A 21,406-nucleotide genomic window follows, 5' to 3' on the forward strand; every position below is an offset into this window, starting at 1 on the left:
CAAGGAGAGACCTCTTGTAGTGTACATGTTCGAGTTTCACCTCTGACATTCACTTGCTTTTACGTATGTTTATCTTTGTTTCGGCAAGAATTTCATCATGCCAATGAGGAAAAAACTAGCAAAACATCTCGCGAACATACAGATGTAGAAAATTTGCTTTAATATGATTACAGAATATCATAATATATATGTTATATTAGTATAGTTAGTGAAGAGAGAGAGAGGGAGGAGTGCGTAGTTAGGAACGCCCCCGTCTGCCTGATACACACGTCGTGCAGTACCCCAGGCTATGGTCTTTGAGCAAAGGGATCTTAATTTGTGATAAATAACAGTTTTGATTTATTAATACCCAAAAAGGAATATGAAATTCATAATAATCATGATTTATTAACATTGTCTTTGTAAAAACAGTAGTACTCGTTCAAGTTTCACCCGACATTCTCTTGATTTTACATCTGTTTATCTTTGTTTCGGCATGAATTTCATCATGCTAAAGAGGAAAATACAAGAAAAACTTCCTGCTAACATACAGAAGAAAATTTGCTGTAATAAGCAGTTAGTGAGAGAGAGAAGAGCGGAAAAAAAAGAGAGAAGAGAAAGAAGAGAGAGATAGAGAGAGAGGAGAGAGAGAGAGAGAGAGAGAGAGAGAGAGAGAGAGAGAGAGAGAGTTGCATAGGAAGGAGTGCCCCGTCTTGCCTGACGCAGTGCCCCAGGCTATGATATATGAGCAAAGGGATCATCATTTATGATTAAATTATGATAAATAACAGTTTTGGGTTATTAATACCCCAAAACAGAAATATGCATTCATAATAATCAATATTTATTAACATTGTCTTTACAAAAATACAAAGGAAAACTCTGAACACCTGTATCTCAAATCTATACTTATTGACCTTCAAAATCTATCTTCTCACTTAGTTTTAAAGCTATAGCACTGAAATTTGGTACATAACTCAGAAAGACATTATAGAACAATCAAATAAAGCCCTTTATTTCCAATTTTTGTTACGTCTTTTTTTTTTATTATTTTTTTTTTCCTGATTTATGGGGTTTATTTTTTTACCATAATGAAAAATTCATATCTAGCAAAAAAATTACTTTTAGAAAAAAAACTCCTCATTAGATTGGAGGTCTACATCAGGTCTATATATGGTAGTAATCCCAAGTCTTAATATTATATATCAAGGGAGGAGATAGAATTTGCAAAATGGTTATTTTTGGGATAAATCGCCCTGGCATCACAAAACCGAAGGTCAGAGGCGAAAATCATATGCGGTTTGGAGATGTCCCAAGTAACCTTATCAAGGGGTATGAATATCAAAGTCCTGTCCTTATAAAATTGTATTAGCTGACCAGCCCCCTTAAATGTTATGGAAGACTGCTACCAAAAAAATGATAGGTAGGGCTATCAATATGAAAATAACATGCAAAAGATTAAGAATAATAATCTCTCTCTCCTATCTTTGTGTAGTTAGGTGTTGCTCACATGATCACTCGATAACATTATCATCATGATCACGACCCCTCGATAGCAGAAGTCTTACAGGGTAAAAAGAATATTAAGACTTCATTGTCGTCACAATCATTATCACCATCACGCTTTCATATCCTATAGTGGAAATCTCTATATGAAAAATCATTACTTAGATATTGATACCTTATGGAGGAAATTAATTCATCCCATTGATTTTTCTTTCGTTACAATCAGTCCTATATCCCTCTCATTATTCCTTTTTATTATATACAGGCGGTCCCCGGGTTACGACGGTTCCAGCTTACGACGTTCCGAGGTTACGACGGTTCCAGCTTACGACGTTCCGAGGTTACGACGCTTTTTCTTAAATATTCAATGGAAAAATCCGTCCTGGGTTACGACGCTTGTTCCGAGGTTACGACGCTGACGCTTCCGACGCTCCGAGTTAACGACGCTTTTAAAAAACGCATGCTATGATAAAAATCCTTTATAGTTTAGCACAGTATACAGGCGGTCCCCGGGTTACGACGGTTCCGGCTTACGACGTTCCGAGGTTACGACGCTTTTTCTTAAATATTCAATGGAAAAATCCGTCCTGGGTTACGACGCTTGTTCCGAGGTTATGACACTGACGCTTCCGACGCTCCGAGTTAACGACGCTTTTAAAAAACTCATACTATGATAAAAATCCTTTATAGTTTAGCACAGTATGTATATTAATAAAAATAAGTTTCTGGTTAGATTACAACAAAAATTTTGAGGTTATGATGATTTTCGACACTTTTTATGTCATATTTTTCGATGTTTTTTAGTGACGCCTCATATGCGGAACTAGTTTCCGAGCGAATGAATACATACTAGCTTGCGGTGCGCAAAGTTTACATATAACAGTCCAAAAGCGCAAATAATGAAAAAATCATTGCTTGTTTCCAGTAATAATAACAAAACGAAGTTTCTGGTTATATTACAACGCAAATTCCAAGTATCCAAAGAGAGACATTATCCAGTAATTTGATCAGAAGAGAAGAGAGAGAGAGAGAGAGAGAGAGAGAGAGAGAGAGAGAGAGAGAGAGAGAGAGAGAGAGAGATAGGCGTCTTCCGACGCTCCGAGTTAAGGACAGAGAAGTGTTCGTTTCGTTAAACGGCCTCTGACTCATGCCAGTAAATGTTTTGTTGATACTAATAATATAAGCCTATTTAAAGATACGTTTACTTTAATTAGTCTATATGATACGTAAATAGTAATCAACTGTTCTTGTAGCCCTCAAGATTTGGCAAAATCGAAGTATCCAAAGAGAGACATTATCCAGTACATAATTTGATCAGAGAGAGAGAGAGAGAGAGAGAGAGAGAGAGAGAGAGAGAGAGAGAGAGAGAGAGAGAGAGAGAGAGACGCTTTGGCAACAATGGTCTCGGGGATTGACGTAACGTTTATTTTCTGAACAGATAGGACAGAGAAGTGTTCGTTTCATTAAACGGCCTCTGATTCATGGCAGGAAATGTTTTGTTGATACTAATATATAAGCCTATTTAAAGATACGTTTACTTTAATTAGTCTATATGATACGTAAATAGTAATCAGCTGTTCTTGTAGCCCTCAAGATTTGGCAAAATCACTCCAGGTTGTACATAAAACTTCAAGAATGTAGTGTCACCAGAGGATTACAATAGTTTTTACCTTCAAGAACCAGCATTCTTTTATGAAAATAACTCCAGGTTGTACATAAAACTACAGGAAACAACATGTAGTGTAACCAAAGGATTACAAGTAAGGTTTTTATAACTTTTTATTAGTTTAAGACATATTACCAAGCGTCGTTCCGGCTTACGACGATTTTCGGCTTACGACGCGTCTCAAGAACGGAACCCCCGTCGTAACCCGGGGACTGCCTGTATAATAAAAATATGTTTTTGGTTACATTACAACAAAAATTTTGAGGTTATGACGATTTTCGACACTTTTTTTTGTATTTTTTGAATTTTTTTAGTGACGCCGCATATGCGGAACTAGTTTCCGAGCGAATGAATACACTAGCTTGGGATGCGCAGTTTAAAACAGTTCAAAAGCGCAAATAATGAAAAAATCATTGCTTGTTTCCAGTACATAATTAAAAAACTAAGTTTCTGGTTAGATTACAACGCAAATTCCAAGGTTACGACGTTTTGTTATGCTTTTTAACGATACCTCATACGCAGAACTAGTTTTTGAGCGGAGGCGCATAAATTAATTTACGCTATTAAACTGTATGGTAAATTGACCGAACAACGACCTCGAACGGTCGAGGACGCTAAGCGTAACAATACCAAAGGACGCCACTTCAATTGCGTGCCTGCCTGAAGTTCAGTCGGTTGTGTGCTAAGACGTTGCTGATTTTCCTTGCCATTTTCGCAAATTTACAATGGCTCCTAAACGCCAAAGTACTTCCTCCGATGATAGTTCATCCAAGAAGAGGAAGGTCATCACGATGGAGGTAAAATATGACGTGGTGAAGCATTCGGAGAAGGGAGAAACTAACACCGAAATAGGTCGTGCTTTAGGCTTGAGCAGGACGACGGTGGTAACCATTGTGAAAGACAAGGAACGTATTCTGAAGCACGTTAAGGATGCTGCACCGATGAAGTCAACGGTGATAAACGAGAAGCAACATAGCCAGAGCATTGTTGAAATGGAGAAGCTCCTGATGATCTGGCTGGAGGACCAGAACCAGCGACGTGTTCCGGTGAGCTTAAGTGTGATCCAGGAGAAGGCTAGAGCGCTGCATGAGGCAGTAGTGAAAAAGTTTGGCGAAGGCAGTGCTGGTGGTGAATTTTCCGCGAGAAGAGGTTGGTTTAACCGTTTTAAGGCTCGTGCAAATTTGCATAATGGGAAGCTGCAAGGTGAAGCTGCTAGTGCTGATAGCGAAGCAGCAAGTAGTTTTCCAGGTGGTTTGGCCGAGATAATTAAGGATGGTGGTTACACGGCTGACCAAGTCTTTAATGTGGATGAGACCGGTTTATTTTGGAAAAGAATGCCAAATCGAACGTACCTTTCCAAGGAGGAGAAGTCAGCACCTGGCCATAAAGCTGGAAAGGAGCGACTGACTTTGCTGTTTGGGGCCAATGCAAGTGGCGATTTGAAACTGAAGCCCTTGCTGGTGTATTTGGCCGAGAATCCCAGGGCTTTCAAGGGCATTTTCAAGAGTCAACTCCCTGTGATTTGGAAATCAAATAAGAAGGCTTGGGTTACCTTGATGGTCTTCGAGGATTGGTTCAATGACCATTTCGTGCCAGCAGTGGAACGGTATTTGACTTCGAAGGGTCTGCCTTTTAAGGCCCTCTTAGTCCTGGACAATGCCCCCTGGTCACCCTTCAAATTTGAGCGACATGCACCCTAATGTGAAGGTGGTGTACCTCCCACCCAATACCACATCGCTGATACAGCCAATGGACCAGGGAGTAATAGCTAATTTCAAGGCTTACTACCTTAGAAGGACCATACGTTTTGCTTTGAGGGCCATAGAAGCTAACAAGGAGTTGACACTGAAGCAATTCTGGAAGGGCTACAACATTGCTGATGCAGTGAAGAATATTGCAAGTGCTTGGGACGAGGTGAAGACGACCACTTTAAATGGGGCCTGGAAGAAACTGTGTCCACAGTTTGTGCACAGTTTTGAAGGCTTTGACCAGGCAGAAGACGTCGAGACTGTGACGAGGAAGATCGTAGGGCTAAGCAAGAGGCTGAAACTAGATCTTGAACCTGATGATGTAACAGAGCTGCTGGCATCCCATGGAGAGGAATTGTCAGCAGAGGACCTGCTTGAACTTGAACAGCAAATGATTGAGGAAGAGGAGGCGGCACCAGAGCCAAAAGCCAGGTCATTAACTGTGAAAGGCTTGTCAGAGGGTTTTACTCATCTGGAGAGAGCCTTGGCTTCTTTTGAGACAGAAGACCCTAACGTTGCTAGGTTTGACAGAATAAAACGTGGAATGTTGGACTTAGTAACTTTCTACAAGGAGACCCTGAAGGAGAAGCAGACGAAGAGAAGTGTGCAGTCCAGGCTTGACACTTTCTTTCACAAGTCTCCAGTACCACCACCTCCCACTCCTAGTCCTGGTAAGGAATTCTGAACTGTTTTACTAATTTATGTGTTTACATAGTGTACATATAAAATGTGTTAATTTTTTAATGTAACAACTAAATGTAAGAGTAAATTGTAACTTCATTAATTTTCATCATTTGTAATTTTATTGCAGAAGTGGTGACAGTTCCAGATCCCCCTGTACTACCTGTGACAGTTCCAGATCTCCCTGTACTACCTGTGACAGTTTCAGATCTCCCTGTACTACCTGTGACAGTTCCAGATCCACCTGTACCTGGACCCTCTGTAGCAGCCCGTCCACCTGTACGTGTACTACTACAATCAGGTAAGCAATTTCATTTTTCTCATTTTCATGTTGGAAATTGTTTACACCCTACTAGTACATTATGGCATACATACGTACACTAACTTACATAGTGGTACAATGTGTTTGATGTTGCATAACCCTATTTTTTTTTTTTTTTCATTTCAGACACCTTTGATAGTGACAGCGACCCAGATGACCCTGAGCCTTTCCATGGTTTTGATGCCTCGCCCTATTCATCAGGTAAGGAATCCTTAACAAATTTGTATAAAATGTTTTATAAATTGCTAATAGAAATTTTATTAAAAGTGTACATATGCTACAGTTACATCCACCTTATATTTATGTACCCTATCATTCTTTCCAGATCTAGATGTTCCCTCATCAGAGCCCAAATCAGTTGATACGAGTAGTATCACCTCTCCAACTCCTTCAGGTAAAAGAATTCTTCATTTTTTATATTGTACATATTACACACTACATATGAGGGCCCCAGAACCAGAAAGTCGTATATGCCACTTCCATGGATTTGGAGTTATGCATACTGGTAGATTTGGCAACCTTTTCTCTGTGTATTTGAGGCATTTCTAGGCCATTCCACCATTTACATACGGTCAAAATTCCTACTGGGACAGTCGGAATTATCGATTTTAGCTACAGGAAAGAACATGACTTCGAGCGGTGCTGGCAGCCGCTCGGACGGTTCATGAGGACCAGATAGACGCATATCACTAGCGCTGATTAAGCCAATGAGAGCGCGCGTCACTTCGCGGGTAGCGAATTCTAGGCCAATGAGCGTTTTTCCCCATAAGGCGCGTGTAAGCATCGACCAATCACCGCGCAGCTTACAATCTCCCGCCAATGTTTACATCTCACTTCAGTGATCATAGCGGGAGATTACGATTATCCGTTGTGTTGTGCTGTTATTTTGTCTAAATTACTCTTTATTTGAGTACATTATGTCTTCCTCTGGCAGTAATAATAGTCGTAGTACTAGTAGTAGTAGTAGTAGTGGATGAGGGTCACAGCTGGTAGCGATGTTTGGAGCTAACAGACTGCAATCTGATCGAGTTAAGTCCCCTTCACATTGCAGCTTCTATTAAAGGATGGGGGCCCTAGTAGTAGTAGTAGTAGTAGTAAAAAAAAATTATTATGATAATAATATTATTGTGTATTATTGATGGTTAAACATCATGGTGATTCAAGGTTATCATCGTCAACATCATTATTATAACCATCATAATATTATTATTTCTATCATTATTATTATTATCATTATTATTATTATTATTATTATTATCATTATTATTATGACAATAGTATTTCTATTCTATTATAGTATTTTCTTGTGATTGATTATAAGTATCGATGTATTATGATGATGAAAGGTTATCATCATCAGTGTCATTATTAGTACTAATATTATTGTACTATCATCATTATTATTATTACTATTATTATCATCATTATCATTATTATTATTACTATTATTATCATCATTATCATTATTATTATTATTATTATTATTCCCATTGTTATTATTATTACTATTATTATTATCATTATTATCATTAGCAATACTCGGTTTCTTATCACAAAAATGTATCGTCTTTTCAGCACACTATTATTACTTATCAATATTATTATTAATAGTATTATTATCATTATTATTACCAGTATTATTACTATTACTCTTATTAATATCATCATCATTATTACAACAATATGATAACACTTTATTATCGTTTAACACATTCAATTATGGTTTAAGTGCTTGTTATGACTCAAATATTAAAAAAAAATGGGAGTTTGGCAGACATTTTGAATGCTAGAGCGCAAGCGCACCCAACAATTTTTTTCAAATTTTCACAAAAAACTTATAAAGAGTATAGCTTTCATATGAAACTAAGTTTAAATCGATATCTTTCTTAGAACCAGAGTAATGAATGATAAACTTTGAGGCCAATTTACTCATTTTTTAAAAAGTGGCATATACGACTCTCTGGTTCTGAGGCCCTCATATGTCAAACAGTAATAACATGTGCAGTAGTTACAGTAGTAACTCTATCATTTTATATATTTTTTATCATTCCAGACTCCCAAGCACCTGCCCATCCCACTCCATAGCCCAGCCACCCACTCATCTACCATATGCCCATCCCAGTAAGCAAGCCAACCACTAGAATTTGGTAAGGACATTTTTTTTTTATTAATGTTTTTATTATTACATATGTAATAACCATGTTATGTATGTAACATACATACTATAATCATATGTACATTATCATTCCAGACTGGCATGCACCTGTGACTTACATAAACCAGACCTCTTCATAGCCTACATGTCTTCATTTTGCTGAAGGTAAGGAATTCTCAGTTGTTTTTAATGTGTGCATACGTACAATAAATTTTGTACACCTAAGTGGTTACATATTGTCCTTTAATATCAATTCTTCATTCCAGACTGCCCATCATCCTAGCCTGTTATCTGTGATAAAGCACACTGAAGTTAGGTTTGGAATGCATCCTTATCATGAATGCTCTACACCTCCACCTCCATCTCCCACAACCTAGGTAACAGCTTTGAGACTCACTAAAAGTTGGTAAGTTATGTAAGGAATTTCTAAATCAAGTTTTATACTACATGTTATATGTGATATTAAACCACTGTATGGTGCATATTACTGTATGTAACTTACTCTGCATAGAGGACTTACTGACAAAATTATTTTTTGTACATTCCAGAACCCCCTGAATGATGTAGGCTATGAGGCCACATAAGACTTTGTCCATCCAGGGTTACATAGCACGACAGCTTTAAACTAAAAGTAAGGAATTAATTAACATACATTAACTCTTTTAGTACTCTTGATATATCTACAGTAATTAACATATTGCATTCACGACTTTCTGTAGTGTATATTTTGTACACTAATTTTGTTACTTTTTCCTTCCAGAACCAACATTTTTCACACAACTCCAGGTTGTTACTACACATTACAAGTGTCATCAAGGGATAACTACAAGTAGAAGCACCATTTTTGGATGGAAAAAACCCTTCAGGAACGTATACGTATCAAATGTAACATGTAGTGTAACAAAGTATGAACAGTAAGGTTTTTACATACAGTATTACATACGTACATAACTTTTTTTTACAGGAATTTCCAACCAAGTTTGATTACATACATGTTATAAACCACTGTACGCATGGTTACTGTATGTAACTTACTAAACATACATACATGACTTAACTTTGATACTTTTTTGGTACATTCCAGAATCCCAGGACCCCCTCCATGATGCAGGCTATGGGGCCACATAAAACTTTGTCCAGGGTTACATACATAGCACAACTGTAAACTACTACAGTACTAAAGGTAAGGAATTATACATAGTACTTAACATACATTAAGTAAGTTTTATACTAAAAAAAAGTGACCAAGATCTCTCACATGGGATAAGTGATCAAGGTCCCTCATGGAATTATAGTACATACGTAACTGGTAACTTTGCAAGGTTGGTAAAATCTCCACTCCCTGCTGAACAGGGGGTGTAGACCAATCATTTACAACATGCATACCAGCTGATATTAAACCACTGTATGGTGCATATTACTGTATGTAACTTACTAGCATAGATCATAGATACTTACTGACAAAATTATTTTTTGTACATTCCAGAACCCCCTGAATGATGTAGGCTATGAGGCCACATAAGACTTTGTCCATCCAGGGTTACATAGCACGACAACTTTAAACTAAAAGTAAGGAATTAATTAACATACATTAACTAAGTTTTATACATGTTATATATGTGATATTAAACCACTGTATGGTGCATATTACCGTATGTAACTTACTATGCATAGAGTACTTACTGACATAATTATTTTTTGTACATTCAAGAACCCCCTGAATAATGTAGGCTATGGGGCCACATAAGACTTTGTCCATCCAGGGTTACATAGCACGACAACTTTAAACTAAAAGTAAGGAATTAATTCACATACATTAACTCTTTTACTCTTGATATAACTCAAAGTAAGGAATTATAAACTAAAAGTAAGGAATTAATTAACATACATTAACTCTTTTACTCTTGATATCTGTAATTTACATATTGCATTCAGGACTTTGTGTAGTATTTTGTACTAATTGTGTTATACTTTTACCTTCCAGAGCTACCAGACTGGGATTTTAGTGTACTCCAGGATGTACTACCAAAGGATTATATACTTCAAGAACTTCCATAGTGTACCTAAGGATATAGTACTTACATCCTTCAAGATATTCATAGTGCATAGTGTATAATCTAACCTAAGGATTAGTAGTGTACTATTAGTGTATATTAAAGTCAACTAAGGACTTGGTAATACTTCAAGATTGTGCTTTATAGTGTCACAAGAGTATAATAAAGATTATATACCTTCAAGAACCATCCTTTGGCATTGAAATAACCACACTACACATCATGCAATACTTGCATGTCACACAGGTAAGGTCTCTTTAACTTTTTATTAGTTTAAGGCACATTTCCAAGTGTCGTTCCGGCTTACGACGATTTTCAGCTTACGACGCGTCTCAAGAACGGAATCCCCGTCGTAACCCGGGGACTGCCTGTATTAGGATTTTCTTCATAATTGTTATATCATCGTAATCCTTAAATCACTGGCTTGTCAATGTTTAGTGATGCAATTGGGATACGCTACTTTTCTGCGGGTAAAACTGAGGTGTAATGAAGAAAGTTATAATTTGTGAGCGAACATAGATGGTGCCTATGTGAACTCTCGAGAGAGACAGAGTTTCCAGTCCTGTGATTGGCTTATCAACAGCCAATCAGGAGCATTGTGAGGAATGGCACTGGGCATGAGATGCATGGGTGAAGTGAATCTATTATAGTTATGTTTGCTAACAAACATCCATAGTTGGAGAAAACCCAGTACCCAGTAATGTACTATCTCCCTGGCAATCACTGTTCACAAATTTTCTTTATATCTTACTAGCAAAATACAAAGATGAAAAGATTAACTTCATACATTGCTATTCTTTTGTCTGTTGAACAGAAGACTGGAGTCCAAGGTTTTGCTGAAATAATCACTTTTTTTTGTTTTGTTACTGCTCTAAAACATTTGCAAGTCTCTGTCTAGACTTTTGATTGTAGTGATAAAAGGAAATAACTAAACTGGCTTCATTCAATCTGCTAGCAACCTACTTGCAATGCAAGATGAGCCATGAATTATGACAATGGATTTGTTAAGAAAGGGTTAATAATCAATTTGAAAATGTACTATATTTTGTCAAATAAAGCAAATCAGTGCTAGAATACCTTTCAAAGTATTATGCCAAAATAAAAAGATTCTTATACAGTCTTCATACAAAGCTTTCTGTCTTAAAACACTATTCAAGGTAAATTTTCACTACAATATCTACTAAAGAACACTATACAAATATATCTAGAATGTCTCATATGTTAGTAAATCCTGATTAAGTGCGCATAAGCCTTGTAAAGATCATTACAACATTTAAAAACGGCTTTTGAACATAGTTTATAGTTGCACCAACTACTCTAAGAAATGGCTCAAGCTATTACAGGAAGGGTAACCTTTTTCTTTTTATCACAAGCTGAAAACTCACTTTAATATATCAACATTAAGAAAAACTTTACTGTACCATAAATGATGATTCTCTTTTCTGACAATGAGTTGTGATACATGATTAACTTAAAAGTCTTATTTTCTAACTTTGAAAATGATGGAACACACATTTGTATGACATTTTTGAATTCAAGATAATCAGTAGCAAAGAGAATTTTTGTTTAAAATGATACCCTAAGCTGCCAAACAAATAACAAGACTTAAAACTTACATGTATCAGTTCAGACGGTGACAGCACTCTCATAGTTTCTGGATCTAAGGAGTGTGCAGTAAGCACTGGTTCAGGAAGCTGTTCCTGATAGATTATAAGCTCTTCTTCAAGGGCTAAGGTGTCATCTTCTACCACGCTTAAATCATTTGCACCAGGACCACTAGCCGCTAGGTTGCACAGCTTGCTCAGGCTTAACAAAGTCTGTTCCACAATTAAAGAATTAGTATAAATGTAGTTGTGTAAATACTGTACTATATGAAGAAGAGAAAAGCTATACAAAGTTGAAGGGTGATAAGATTCCAAGAGTACAGAATTTCCTGAAAGCTGCTGGGTTACAGTAGAACATATGGCTTATCTAACTATGACATGTAAGGTATACACTGATGGAAAAGAGCATGAAGGAAATGGGTAAAAAATAAACATTTCATATTAGCAAAAGATGCAATAGGACACTGTAAAAATTCTATGAGTAAACTACTGCCCAGCAAGTATAAGAATTTCTAAAATTTCACTCAAATGATATATGCTTCATAAGTCCAGTTATTCAAGATCTTTCATTAAAATCTCTGCAATTGTAATTTTGAAAAAAGCAAGCTTCTGAGGCTCAGAACTGGTTATTTTTAGGAGAGATTTTACTGTTGGATCAGCCGCATTTACATTTATGGCAGCAGTCAGCACCATGTATTCACAGTGATGTGAACACTTATGGTGCAGCCACACACTGATATCTTTTGATACCTTACTGTCAAATGAATTTTGAGCAATCAACCTGTCATTTGTGAAATAGAAAAATGTCTACCATGAGTAGTGGTGCCTAATCTCGAGAAGAGAAGGTGTGTAAGAGTTTAACTCTTGAAGTGAAATAAAACATAGCAGAAGAGCAGCAAATGACAGAGCAAATAAAACTGACAGGTACAGGAATAGCTAAATGATTATCTCTGTGGTCCATCAAAAAAAAAAAAAAAAAAAAAAAAAAAAAAAAAAAAAAAAAAAAAAAAAAAAAAAAACAAGTCCTTGCTGTGGTTCAGAACCTGCCATGCTTAGCTGCCAAGAGAGGGAATTGTTACCATTTCACCTGGACTGGACAAGGCTTATATCAAGTGTATTGAATAATTTCATTGCTTCTTGGGATGGACAAGAATTATGGTCAGTACCTTGTATAATCTTGTTAAATACTATATATTACTAACCATTTTTTTTATAGTAAGTGGTCCAATCTCTGTTTTAAATAAATTTAGAGTTATGTACTATTTCATATTCTGTGTGAAACAGTCAGTTATGTTTGGGGCACAAAATACTCTTAAAATAAAGGGTTTGACAGGTTACAATCACTTGAAATGCAACCATATCTTTGCTATAAATAACCTATCAGGTTAAAAATGGAAGGTTTATATAAATGGAAGGAAAACAGCAATTGGCTGACTTACACAACTATTTCAGAATACGCAGTCCTCGGTTACATATTGGCCCTGTTTTATGGGGCTTCTCTAGCACCAAAATTCGCCTGTGCGCTGATTTCGGGTCATCGACACTGAGAAATCCCTAAGAGAGGCGCCATTAACTGATATCAGCAATTTTCGCTTATCACCATGCTGTCGGAAACTTCACACCACCCCCCTCCAATAAACGGGGATTGCAGACTCGCGTATTCACAGATTTCTCTCGGGAACATACACCCCCATTATTTGTGGAAAATTCACCTATTCACTGTATTTTCCTATGAGAAATATCCACAATTTTTTTTTTTTCAATTTCATCATAAAATGCACTTTTTGTGATAAAACTATTAAAAAAAACAGGTATAAACATTTTTAGTGGGTTTTTCTTGAGTTTGAACAAACCAAATATAGTAGGCAATTTCAAGCATTTTGAGAGGGGCTTCAACTATTCGCTGGGGTCTGGTACCCAACCCCCATGAATACAGGGGAAAAACTGTCAATATCTAACTTAAAAAACGTAGATCTTGAATACAAACTTATCAATTCAATATAACCTAATTTGTATGTTGTGCAAATTCAACAAGACATTTTATTCTTTTGCAGAAGGGAAAGCATGAAAGCAGCTAGGCCTGGCTGCTTGGGGCATGTAAGTAAGGTTTCTCGAGTCTTAGTGGATAAATGAATCACTCTTTGTATGCTGGTTAATTCAACTGTAAAAAAAAAACAATGGATCACAATAACAAATGTGTTAAAGTAGAGGGTACTACTAGCATACTTTAATTACTGCCAACACAGAACTTAATATCATAAATGGTTGAATGACTGTCATTATGGTGTTATTTCCATAGGGAATATGAGGGACAAGTGAATAGTAAGTTGTTTATTTACTAATAAAATTATGAAAAAATGCATACGTATTATGTTTATGTATCGTTATTTTGGTGTTCCATTACTCAATCTGAATATATTCCTAACTTAACACTCATGGTAGTTACAGGACAAATTGAATCCAACTACTCCAGCAGGCAAAACAGAGCATAAATTGTAAACAAGCCATTGCCAAAACCTATATCACTGGTGAACCAACATTGGCACTAAAGCAAGGAATCTGTGGCATCTGGCAACTCTTGCATATATGAGGTGGATGTTGGTCACTGACCAGGCTCGGAACCTCATACTGCACCAGTCTTTCTTCCAACACAGGATATGAGAGGGGTGGCTAGAGGTGGGCAGTTAACGTTAAGACCTCAGGTTTGTTAGCTATGAAAAATACAAAATGATTAAAACATTTGTCATTTGTTCATATGCGGAACAAACCTTCGGTCTTAACAATAGAATAGACTCATATTTGGAGGGAGGTACAAGTACCCTGAACTGGCTGGGGATTCAGCCCACCAACTGCACTTCCTAGAAGATCGAGTTCTAAAGAAAGGGGTCTGAGCCTGTGAGAGAATAGATAAACGAGTATCTAAAAACTCAACCTTCAGGGATTAAACACAAAGAGACACGTCCAGATTCATTGCACTCGTGGAAGGTAAAAAGAACTCTGTCTGTTCAATCAACAAACCACATAGGCCACATGGATTTGTTAACACTCCTCTCTCTCCCCTTGTTAAGAAGATGAGTAAATAATACTGAGAAGCAGATTTGTTTGTCATATAGGAACAAACCATAAAACTGCAACCAGTATGGCTGCCACTCACCTGTATCAGACCAGTTCCAGCTTATGACGTGTCATATTTTTCCACCCGCTTGCAGGAAGAAAGGAAAAAAGAGAAAGGAGGAGACTAGCCATCTCCCTCATTCTTTCTCCCACGTAAAATACAAATGGTCACGCCGGGGACACTGGATGAGCTACAAAACTTGATAGGCAGCCACCACTGGACCCAAAGAAAAAGTGTCCAAGGACCTGTGGGCAATGTCCTTCAGGAAAAGGAAGTGAAAGTGGTCTGCTGAAGCCAGGAACCAGCATTCAAAACCCTATGAACAGACAATTCTTTATTGCCAGAACTATGCGATGAGGAGTATGCCTGCTTAATTACCTCTTGCAGCCAGAATGAAAAGGAGATATTGGGAACTTCCACTGTGGACAGACTGGTGCTAACACAAAGTCTACGACACTTTGGTCTTAAGTGGAGAATCCTTTAGATAGTAGGGCAGAGCTCTGACATAAGACAAAACTCCTACAGATCGCTGTCAACCAATTCATTCAGGGGAAGAATGAAAATGAGACAAATTTGCCATCATTAACCAAGGGATTTTGAGTTTTACCTACAAAATCTGGAACAAATTCAAAGGCCATAGACTTCTCACCCCTTGTGCTTTTACTGAACAGCTCTCTTTGAGGAAGCCAAGGCCAAAAGGAAAACTGTCTTTAGAATCAGATTCCTGACGGATAATTGACGTACTGGTTTGCATGGAGCTCAAGTGAGATAACTCATGACCAGAGTAAGATTGCACATTGCATGTTTGAGCTCTCTTGTTGAATAAGGCTGTTCAAAACTCCTGAACAGCACTGTGATTTCCCAGGATGAAGAGATGTCCAAGCCTTTCAGGCACAGGATTAACCCGAAGGTGGCCCTGTAGTCCTTGAAAGCTGAGACGCTACGAAAGAATAGACAAGCCACTCTCAGCTCACTGAAATTCAGAGTGGAGAGAAACACTGTTGATTATCCCCTCCATAGTAGGTGGCCCACTTGCCCTGGTAAACTGCTGATGAAGACCTCCTGAGATAGCTGAACATCTGGCCTACTGCTTTGAGAGAAAAGCTTTTCGCTCTCAGGAGATACTCGACAGTCTTCAGCAGTGAACCGATGGAGATCTTACTGACTGGTGGAACATTTCCACATGAGGCTAGCAAGAGAGGCTCCATGGAGGATTTCTTTTGGAACCGCTGACAGAAGATAGAGAAGTTTTGGGAACCACTCTGTCTGTGAACACAGAGGTACTACCAAGGACATCCTGAAATTCCTGGGGCTCACTACTCTGTCCAGGACCTGACAGATCTGGCAGACTACTCTGTCCGGAACCTGACGGATCCGGCAGAACTGAGAGAATGCATACCCTGGAAACTGTGCCAAGGATGCTGAAGAGTGTCCTCTACCTGAGGAAGAAAATCCTAGACCTCCAAGCAGTAGACCTCCAGCTTCCTGTTGAAGCAAGTGGCAAAGAGGTTTAACATGAGTCTTCCCCGAAGATGAAACCACGAACCACTACGTCCTGATGCAGAGACCACTCCAAATGGCTAGATTGTCTATCACTACATTCCTCTTGCCTGGAATGTAAGTTACCATGAGTTCCACAGAGGTATTGACCGCACACTGGTTCATCTCGACTGGTAAATGGGTGAAGCTGACGGCAGAATGAGTTTTCATCTCCAATGAACAATTCTGGGACCATGAATAGAAGACCTCTAGAATCCGTCACCAAGAAGAAGTCTAACAAGGTTTTCCAAGCAGACAGAAAAGACAAGAGGATATGACATGGGGATGTCCTAAAACAAAAAACTCAGAACAGATATGCTCAAAATCTCCTACTGTAAACTTTTGCATGACAAAGTAAAAGCACTGTAGGCTTGGCAAAAGTCCTAGAGCTGCCCAGGAAACTTGCATCTTCAACAGTAGAGACTTCCTATGAGGTGATCCCTCATGATGACATACAATCAGTATGCTCATCAGAGGAGTCGCCCTATAGGTCACGGGACCCCTGTAGATTAACCCTTAAACGCCGAAGCGGTAAAAAAAAAATGTCTCCCGTGTGCCAGAGGTGTTTCAGAGTGAGCGCGGAAGCGGAAAAAATATTTTTTTAAAAAAATCACAGCGCGCTTAGTTTTCAAGATTAAGAGTTCATTTTTAGCTCCTTTTTTTGTCATTGCCTGAAGTTTAGTATGCAACCATCAGAAATGAAAAAAATTATCATTATCATATATAAATAATGCGACATATGATAGCGCAAAAACGAAATTTCATATATAATTGTATTCAAATCGCGCTGTGCGCAAAACGGTTAAAGGTAAAGAGTTACTTTTTTTTTTCCGTTGTAATGTACACTAAATTGCAATCATTTTGGTATATAACACATCATAAAACGATAAAAGCAACACAGAGAAAATATTATCACAAAATAATGCATGAATTCGTAACGCACGGAAGTAAACAAATATTTTTTTCAAAAATTCACCATAAATCTAAATATTGTCCTAGAGACTTCCAATTTCTTTCAAAATGAAGACAAATGATTGTAAATTACTATACTGTAAGAATTTTAGCTTACAAATGCAGTTTTCGACCATATCTGACCAGGTAAAGTTGACCGAATGTCGAATTTTTTATATATATTTTTTTTAATATGCAATTATTTCAGAAATAAGAAAAGCTACAACCTTCAAATATTTTTCATTTTATTCTACATGAAATTGCGCACATTTTCATATATAAAACTCTATGAAATGCCTAATATGAAACGGAGCAAATATTCCGAGAATGGAACGTACGCATTTCGGAGATTTGTTGCGGAGAATCCGCGAGCGGAGGGAAGGAAAGATTTTTTTTAAAATTCACCATAAATCTAAATATTGTGCTAGAGACTTCGAATTTGTTTCAAGATGAAGATAAATGACTGAATATTACTAGACTGTAAGAGTTTTAGCTTACAATTGCGTTTTTCGACCATTTCGGTAGAGTCAAAGTTGACCGAACGTGGTTTTTTTCTATTTATCGTGATTTATATGCAAATATTTCAAAAATGAGAAAAGCTACAACCTTCAATTATTTTTAGTTGTATTCTACATGAAATTGCGCACATTTTCATATATAAAACTTTATGTAACGGCTAATTTAAAATGGTGCAAACATTACCACAATCGCACGTATGATTTTTTCGGAAGAGTTACCGCGCGGACGTAAAGAAAATGTTATTTTTTTCATAAATTCACCATAAATCGAAATATTGTGCTAGAGACTTCCAATTTGTTGCAAACTGAAGGTAAATGCTTGAATATTACTAGAATATAAGCGGTTTAGCTTACAATTGCGTTTTTCGACCATTTCAGTAGAGTCAAAGTTGACCGAAGGTTGAAAATTTGTCACTTATCATTTTTAATATGAAAATATTTCAAAATTGATAAAAGCTACAACCATGGGTTGTTTTTAGTTGTATTGTGCATGAAATTGCGCACATTTTCATATATAAAACTTTATGTAACGGCTAATTTAAAATGGTGCAAACATTACCACAATCGCATGTATGATTTTTTCGGAAGAGTTACCGCGCGGACGTAAGGAAAATTTTTTTTCATAAATTCACCATAAATCGAAATATTGTGCTAGAGACTTCCAATTAGTTACAAAATTAAGTTAAATGATTGAATATTACCAAAATATTAGAGTTTTAGCTTACAATTGCGTTTTTCGACCATTTCGATAGAGTCAAAGTTGACCGAAGGTTGAAATTTTGGCACTTATCGTTATTTATATGAAAATATCTCAAAACTGATAAAAGCTACAATCATGAGTATTTTTTTGTTGTATTCTTCATAAAAATGCGCACATTTTCATATATAATACTCCATGTAACGGCTAATTTAAAATGGTACAAAAATTATGTCAAAGTGACAAAATAATTTCCGAGATGTGTCACAGATACTTTTTAGTGCGGCAAGAAAGAAATTCGCGCTTGCGCGCCTGCGTAACGATTGTAAACAAAACAACACCTTGATCCGTGAACTCCCAGCATCCCCCAAGGCGCGTGATTCAAGAGTTTTTGGCTGGTAGGCCTAAAAGTATTTTTCCGCGAATTTTTAAAAAAAACTTTTGTATGTCGACGTAAAATACGTCCAGTCGGCACCCAAGAGACAAAAAATGTCGACGTAAAATACGTCCAGTCGGCGTTTAAGGGTTAAGGAACCACCATGGCATTGTTCCTGAGCAACATAAATAGAGCTAAGATGGATCCTACCTACTTCGAAGGTAAGACCACCCGAATATGAGTTACATTACTGATCTGGTTACTTGTATGAAAATGAAGGTTAAGCTAGGAAATGAATCCAACCAACCCAAATTTGAAGATTATGCCCAAAAATATATAATCTCAAACGAGCAGGCTAGGCTGAGAATTCCAACTCCTAGGCTAGCAGAATATGGAGAAATATGTTTGCCAAATCTAGGCTAGGCCTAGGACCCAACCACCTGGACTAGGATAAATAGGCAAGGGAAGGTTCAATTAGCACACCCATGCTAGGCTTGCCTAAGAACTTATCCACTTGCTAAGCTAAGAGCTCAAGCACTTAGGCTAGGTTACAGTAACTTTTCATATAATTTTTGTGATTAAATGCCTTTTTGTGATAAAACTATTAAAATACTCAGTATAAGCATTTTTTGAGGGGTTCTAAGTATTTGTAGACTTTAGCTATTTGAAGTGTGTGTGTGTTACTGTACCCATCACCCACAAATATATATATATATATATATATATATATCTATATATATATAATATATATATATATATGTTATGTATGTATGTATGTATGTACAAAAGGAGCCCATTAAAACGCTGTCTCCCTCTTCAGGTAGATGAATGAGAAAAGTTACAGAAGGTGGTATTTATACCAAGAGATCCATCCACAGGTAAACCAATTTAGGTGACTCCCACTGATAATCTTCCTTTAATCCATTTAGGCACTGGTTGAATGAAAACTTTATCACTGACATCTGAATCCCATGCACCCTTTGAGATGTTCATTACCTGTCTGTTTAACCCTCTTACGCCGATTGGACGTATTAAACGTCGAGTCAAAATGTCTCCCGTATGCCGATTGGACGTATCATACGTCGGCTCAAAAAAGTTTTTTAAAAAATTCGCGGAAAAATACTTATAGGCCTACCAGCCGAAAACTTTTGTATCACGCGCCTTGGGGGATGCTGGGAGTTCACGGATCAAGGCGTTGTTTTGTTTACAATCGCTACGCAGGCGCGCAAGCGCGAATTTCTTTCTTATCGTACTAAAAAGTATCAGTGACACATCTCGGAAATTATTTCGTCACTTTGACATAATTATTGCACCATTTTAAATTATCCTTTACATGAAGTATTATATATGAAAATGTGCGCAATTTCATGCTCAATACAACTAAAAAATACTCATGATTGTAGCTATTATCAGTTTTGAAATATTTTCATATAAATAACGATAAGTGCAAAAATTTCAACCTTCGGTCAACTTTGACTCTACAGAAATGGTCGAGAAACGCAATTGTAAGCTAAAACTCTTACATTATATTAATATTCAATCATTTGCCTTCATTTTGCAACAAATTGGACGTCTCTAGCACAATATTTCGATTTATGGTGAATTTATGAAAAAACTTTTTCCTTACGTTCGTGCGATAACTCTTCCGATAAATTTTTTCGTGCGATTGTCCTAATGTTTGCACCCTTTTAAATTTGCCGTTACATAAAGTTTTATATATGGAAATGTGCGCAATTTCCTGCACAATACAACAAAAAACAACCCATGGTTGTAGCTTTTATCAGTTTTGAAATATTTTCATATAAATAACGTTAAGTGCAAAAATTTCAACTTTCGGTCAACTTTGACTCTACCGAAATGGTCGAAAAACGCAATTGTAAGCTAAAACTCTTATATTCTAGTAATATTCAATCATTTACCTTCATTTTGCAACGACTTGGAAGTCTCTAGCACAATATTTCGATTTATGGTGAATTTATGAAGAAAAAAAACATTACGTTCGCGCGGTAACTTCCGAAAAAATCAGAATTTTTTTGTGCGATTGTCGAAATGTTTGCACCATTTAAAATTAGCTGTTACATAAAGTTTTATATATGAAAATGTGCGTAATTTCATGTAGAATACAACTAAAAATGACTGAAGGTTGTAGTTTTTCTCTTTTTTCGAAATATTTGCATATAAATCACGATAAATAGAAAAAAAACCACGTTCGGTCAAATTTGACTCTACCGAAATAGTTGAAAAACGCAATTGTAAGCTAAAACTCTTACGGCCTAGTAATATTCTGTCATTTTTCTTCATTTTGAAACAAATTTGAAGTCTCTAAAACAATAGTGTGATGGTGAATTTTTGAAAAATATATTTACCTTCACTCCGCGCGCCGATTCGCGGCCGCAAGTCTCCGAAATACGTACATGGCATTATCCTAATATTTGCTCCTTTTCATATTAGCCTTTTTATAGAGTTTCATATATAAAAATGTGCGCAAATTCATG

At 36.9% G+C, this 21,406-nt stretch overlaps 1 protein-coding gene across 1 annotated transcript in view; it reads right to left on the reverse strand.

Annotated features, from left to right (window-relative positions):
* The window catches only part of LOC135211075 (nuclear pore complex protein Nup133-like), a 255,460-nt gene that overhangs the window by 13,768 nt on the left and 220,286 nt on the right, over positions 1 to 21,406 (reverse strand). The window contains exon 19 of the mRNA XM_064244133.1: positions 11,728 to 11,928. Within this exon, the coding sequence (XP_064100203.1) occupies positions 11,728 to 11,928 (201 nt within the window). The remainder of the gene's footprint in view (positions 1 to 11,727; positions 11,929 to 21,406) is intronic.

The sequence above is a fragment of the Macrobrachium nipponense genome, chromosome 4 (genome assembly GCF_015104395.2).
Source record: "Macrobrachium nipponense isolate FS-2020 chromosome 4, ASM1510439v2, whole genome shotgun sequence".
Classification (NCBI taxonomy): Eukaryota; Metazoa; Arthropoda; class Malacostraca; order Decapoda; family Palaemonidae; genus Macrobrachium; species Macrobrachium nipponense.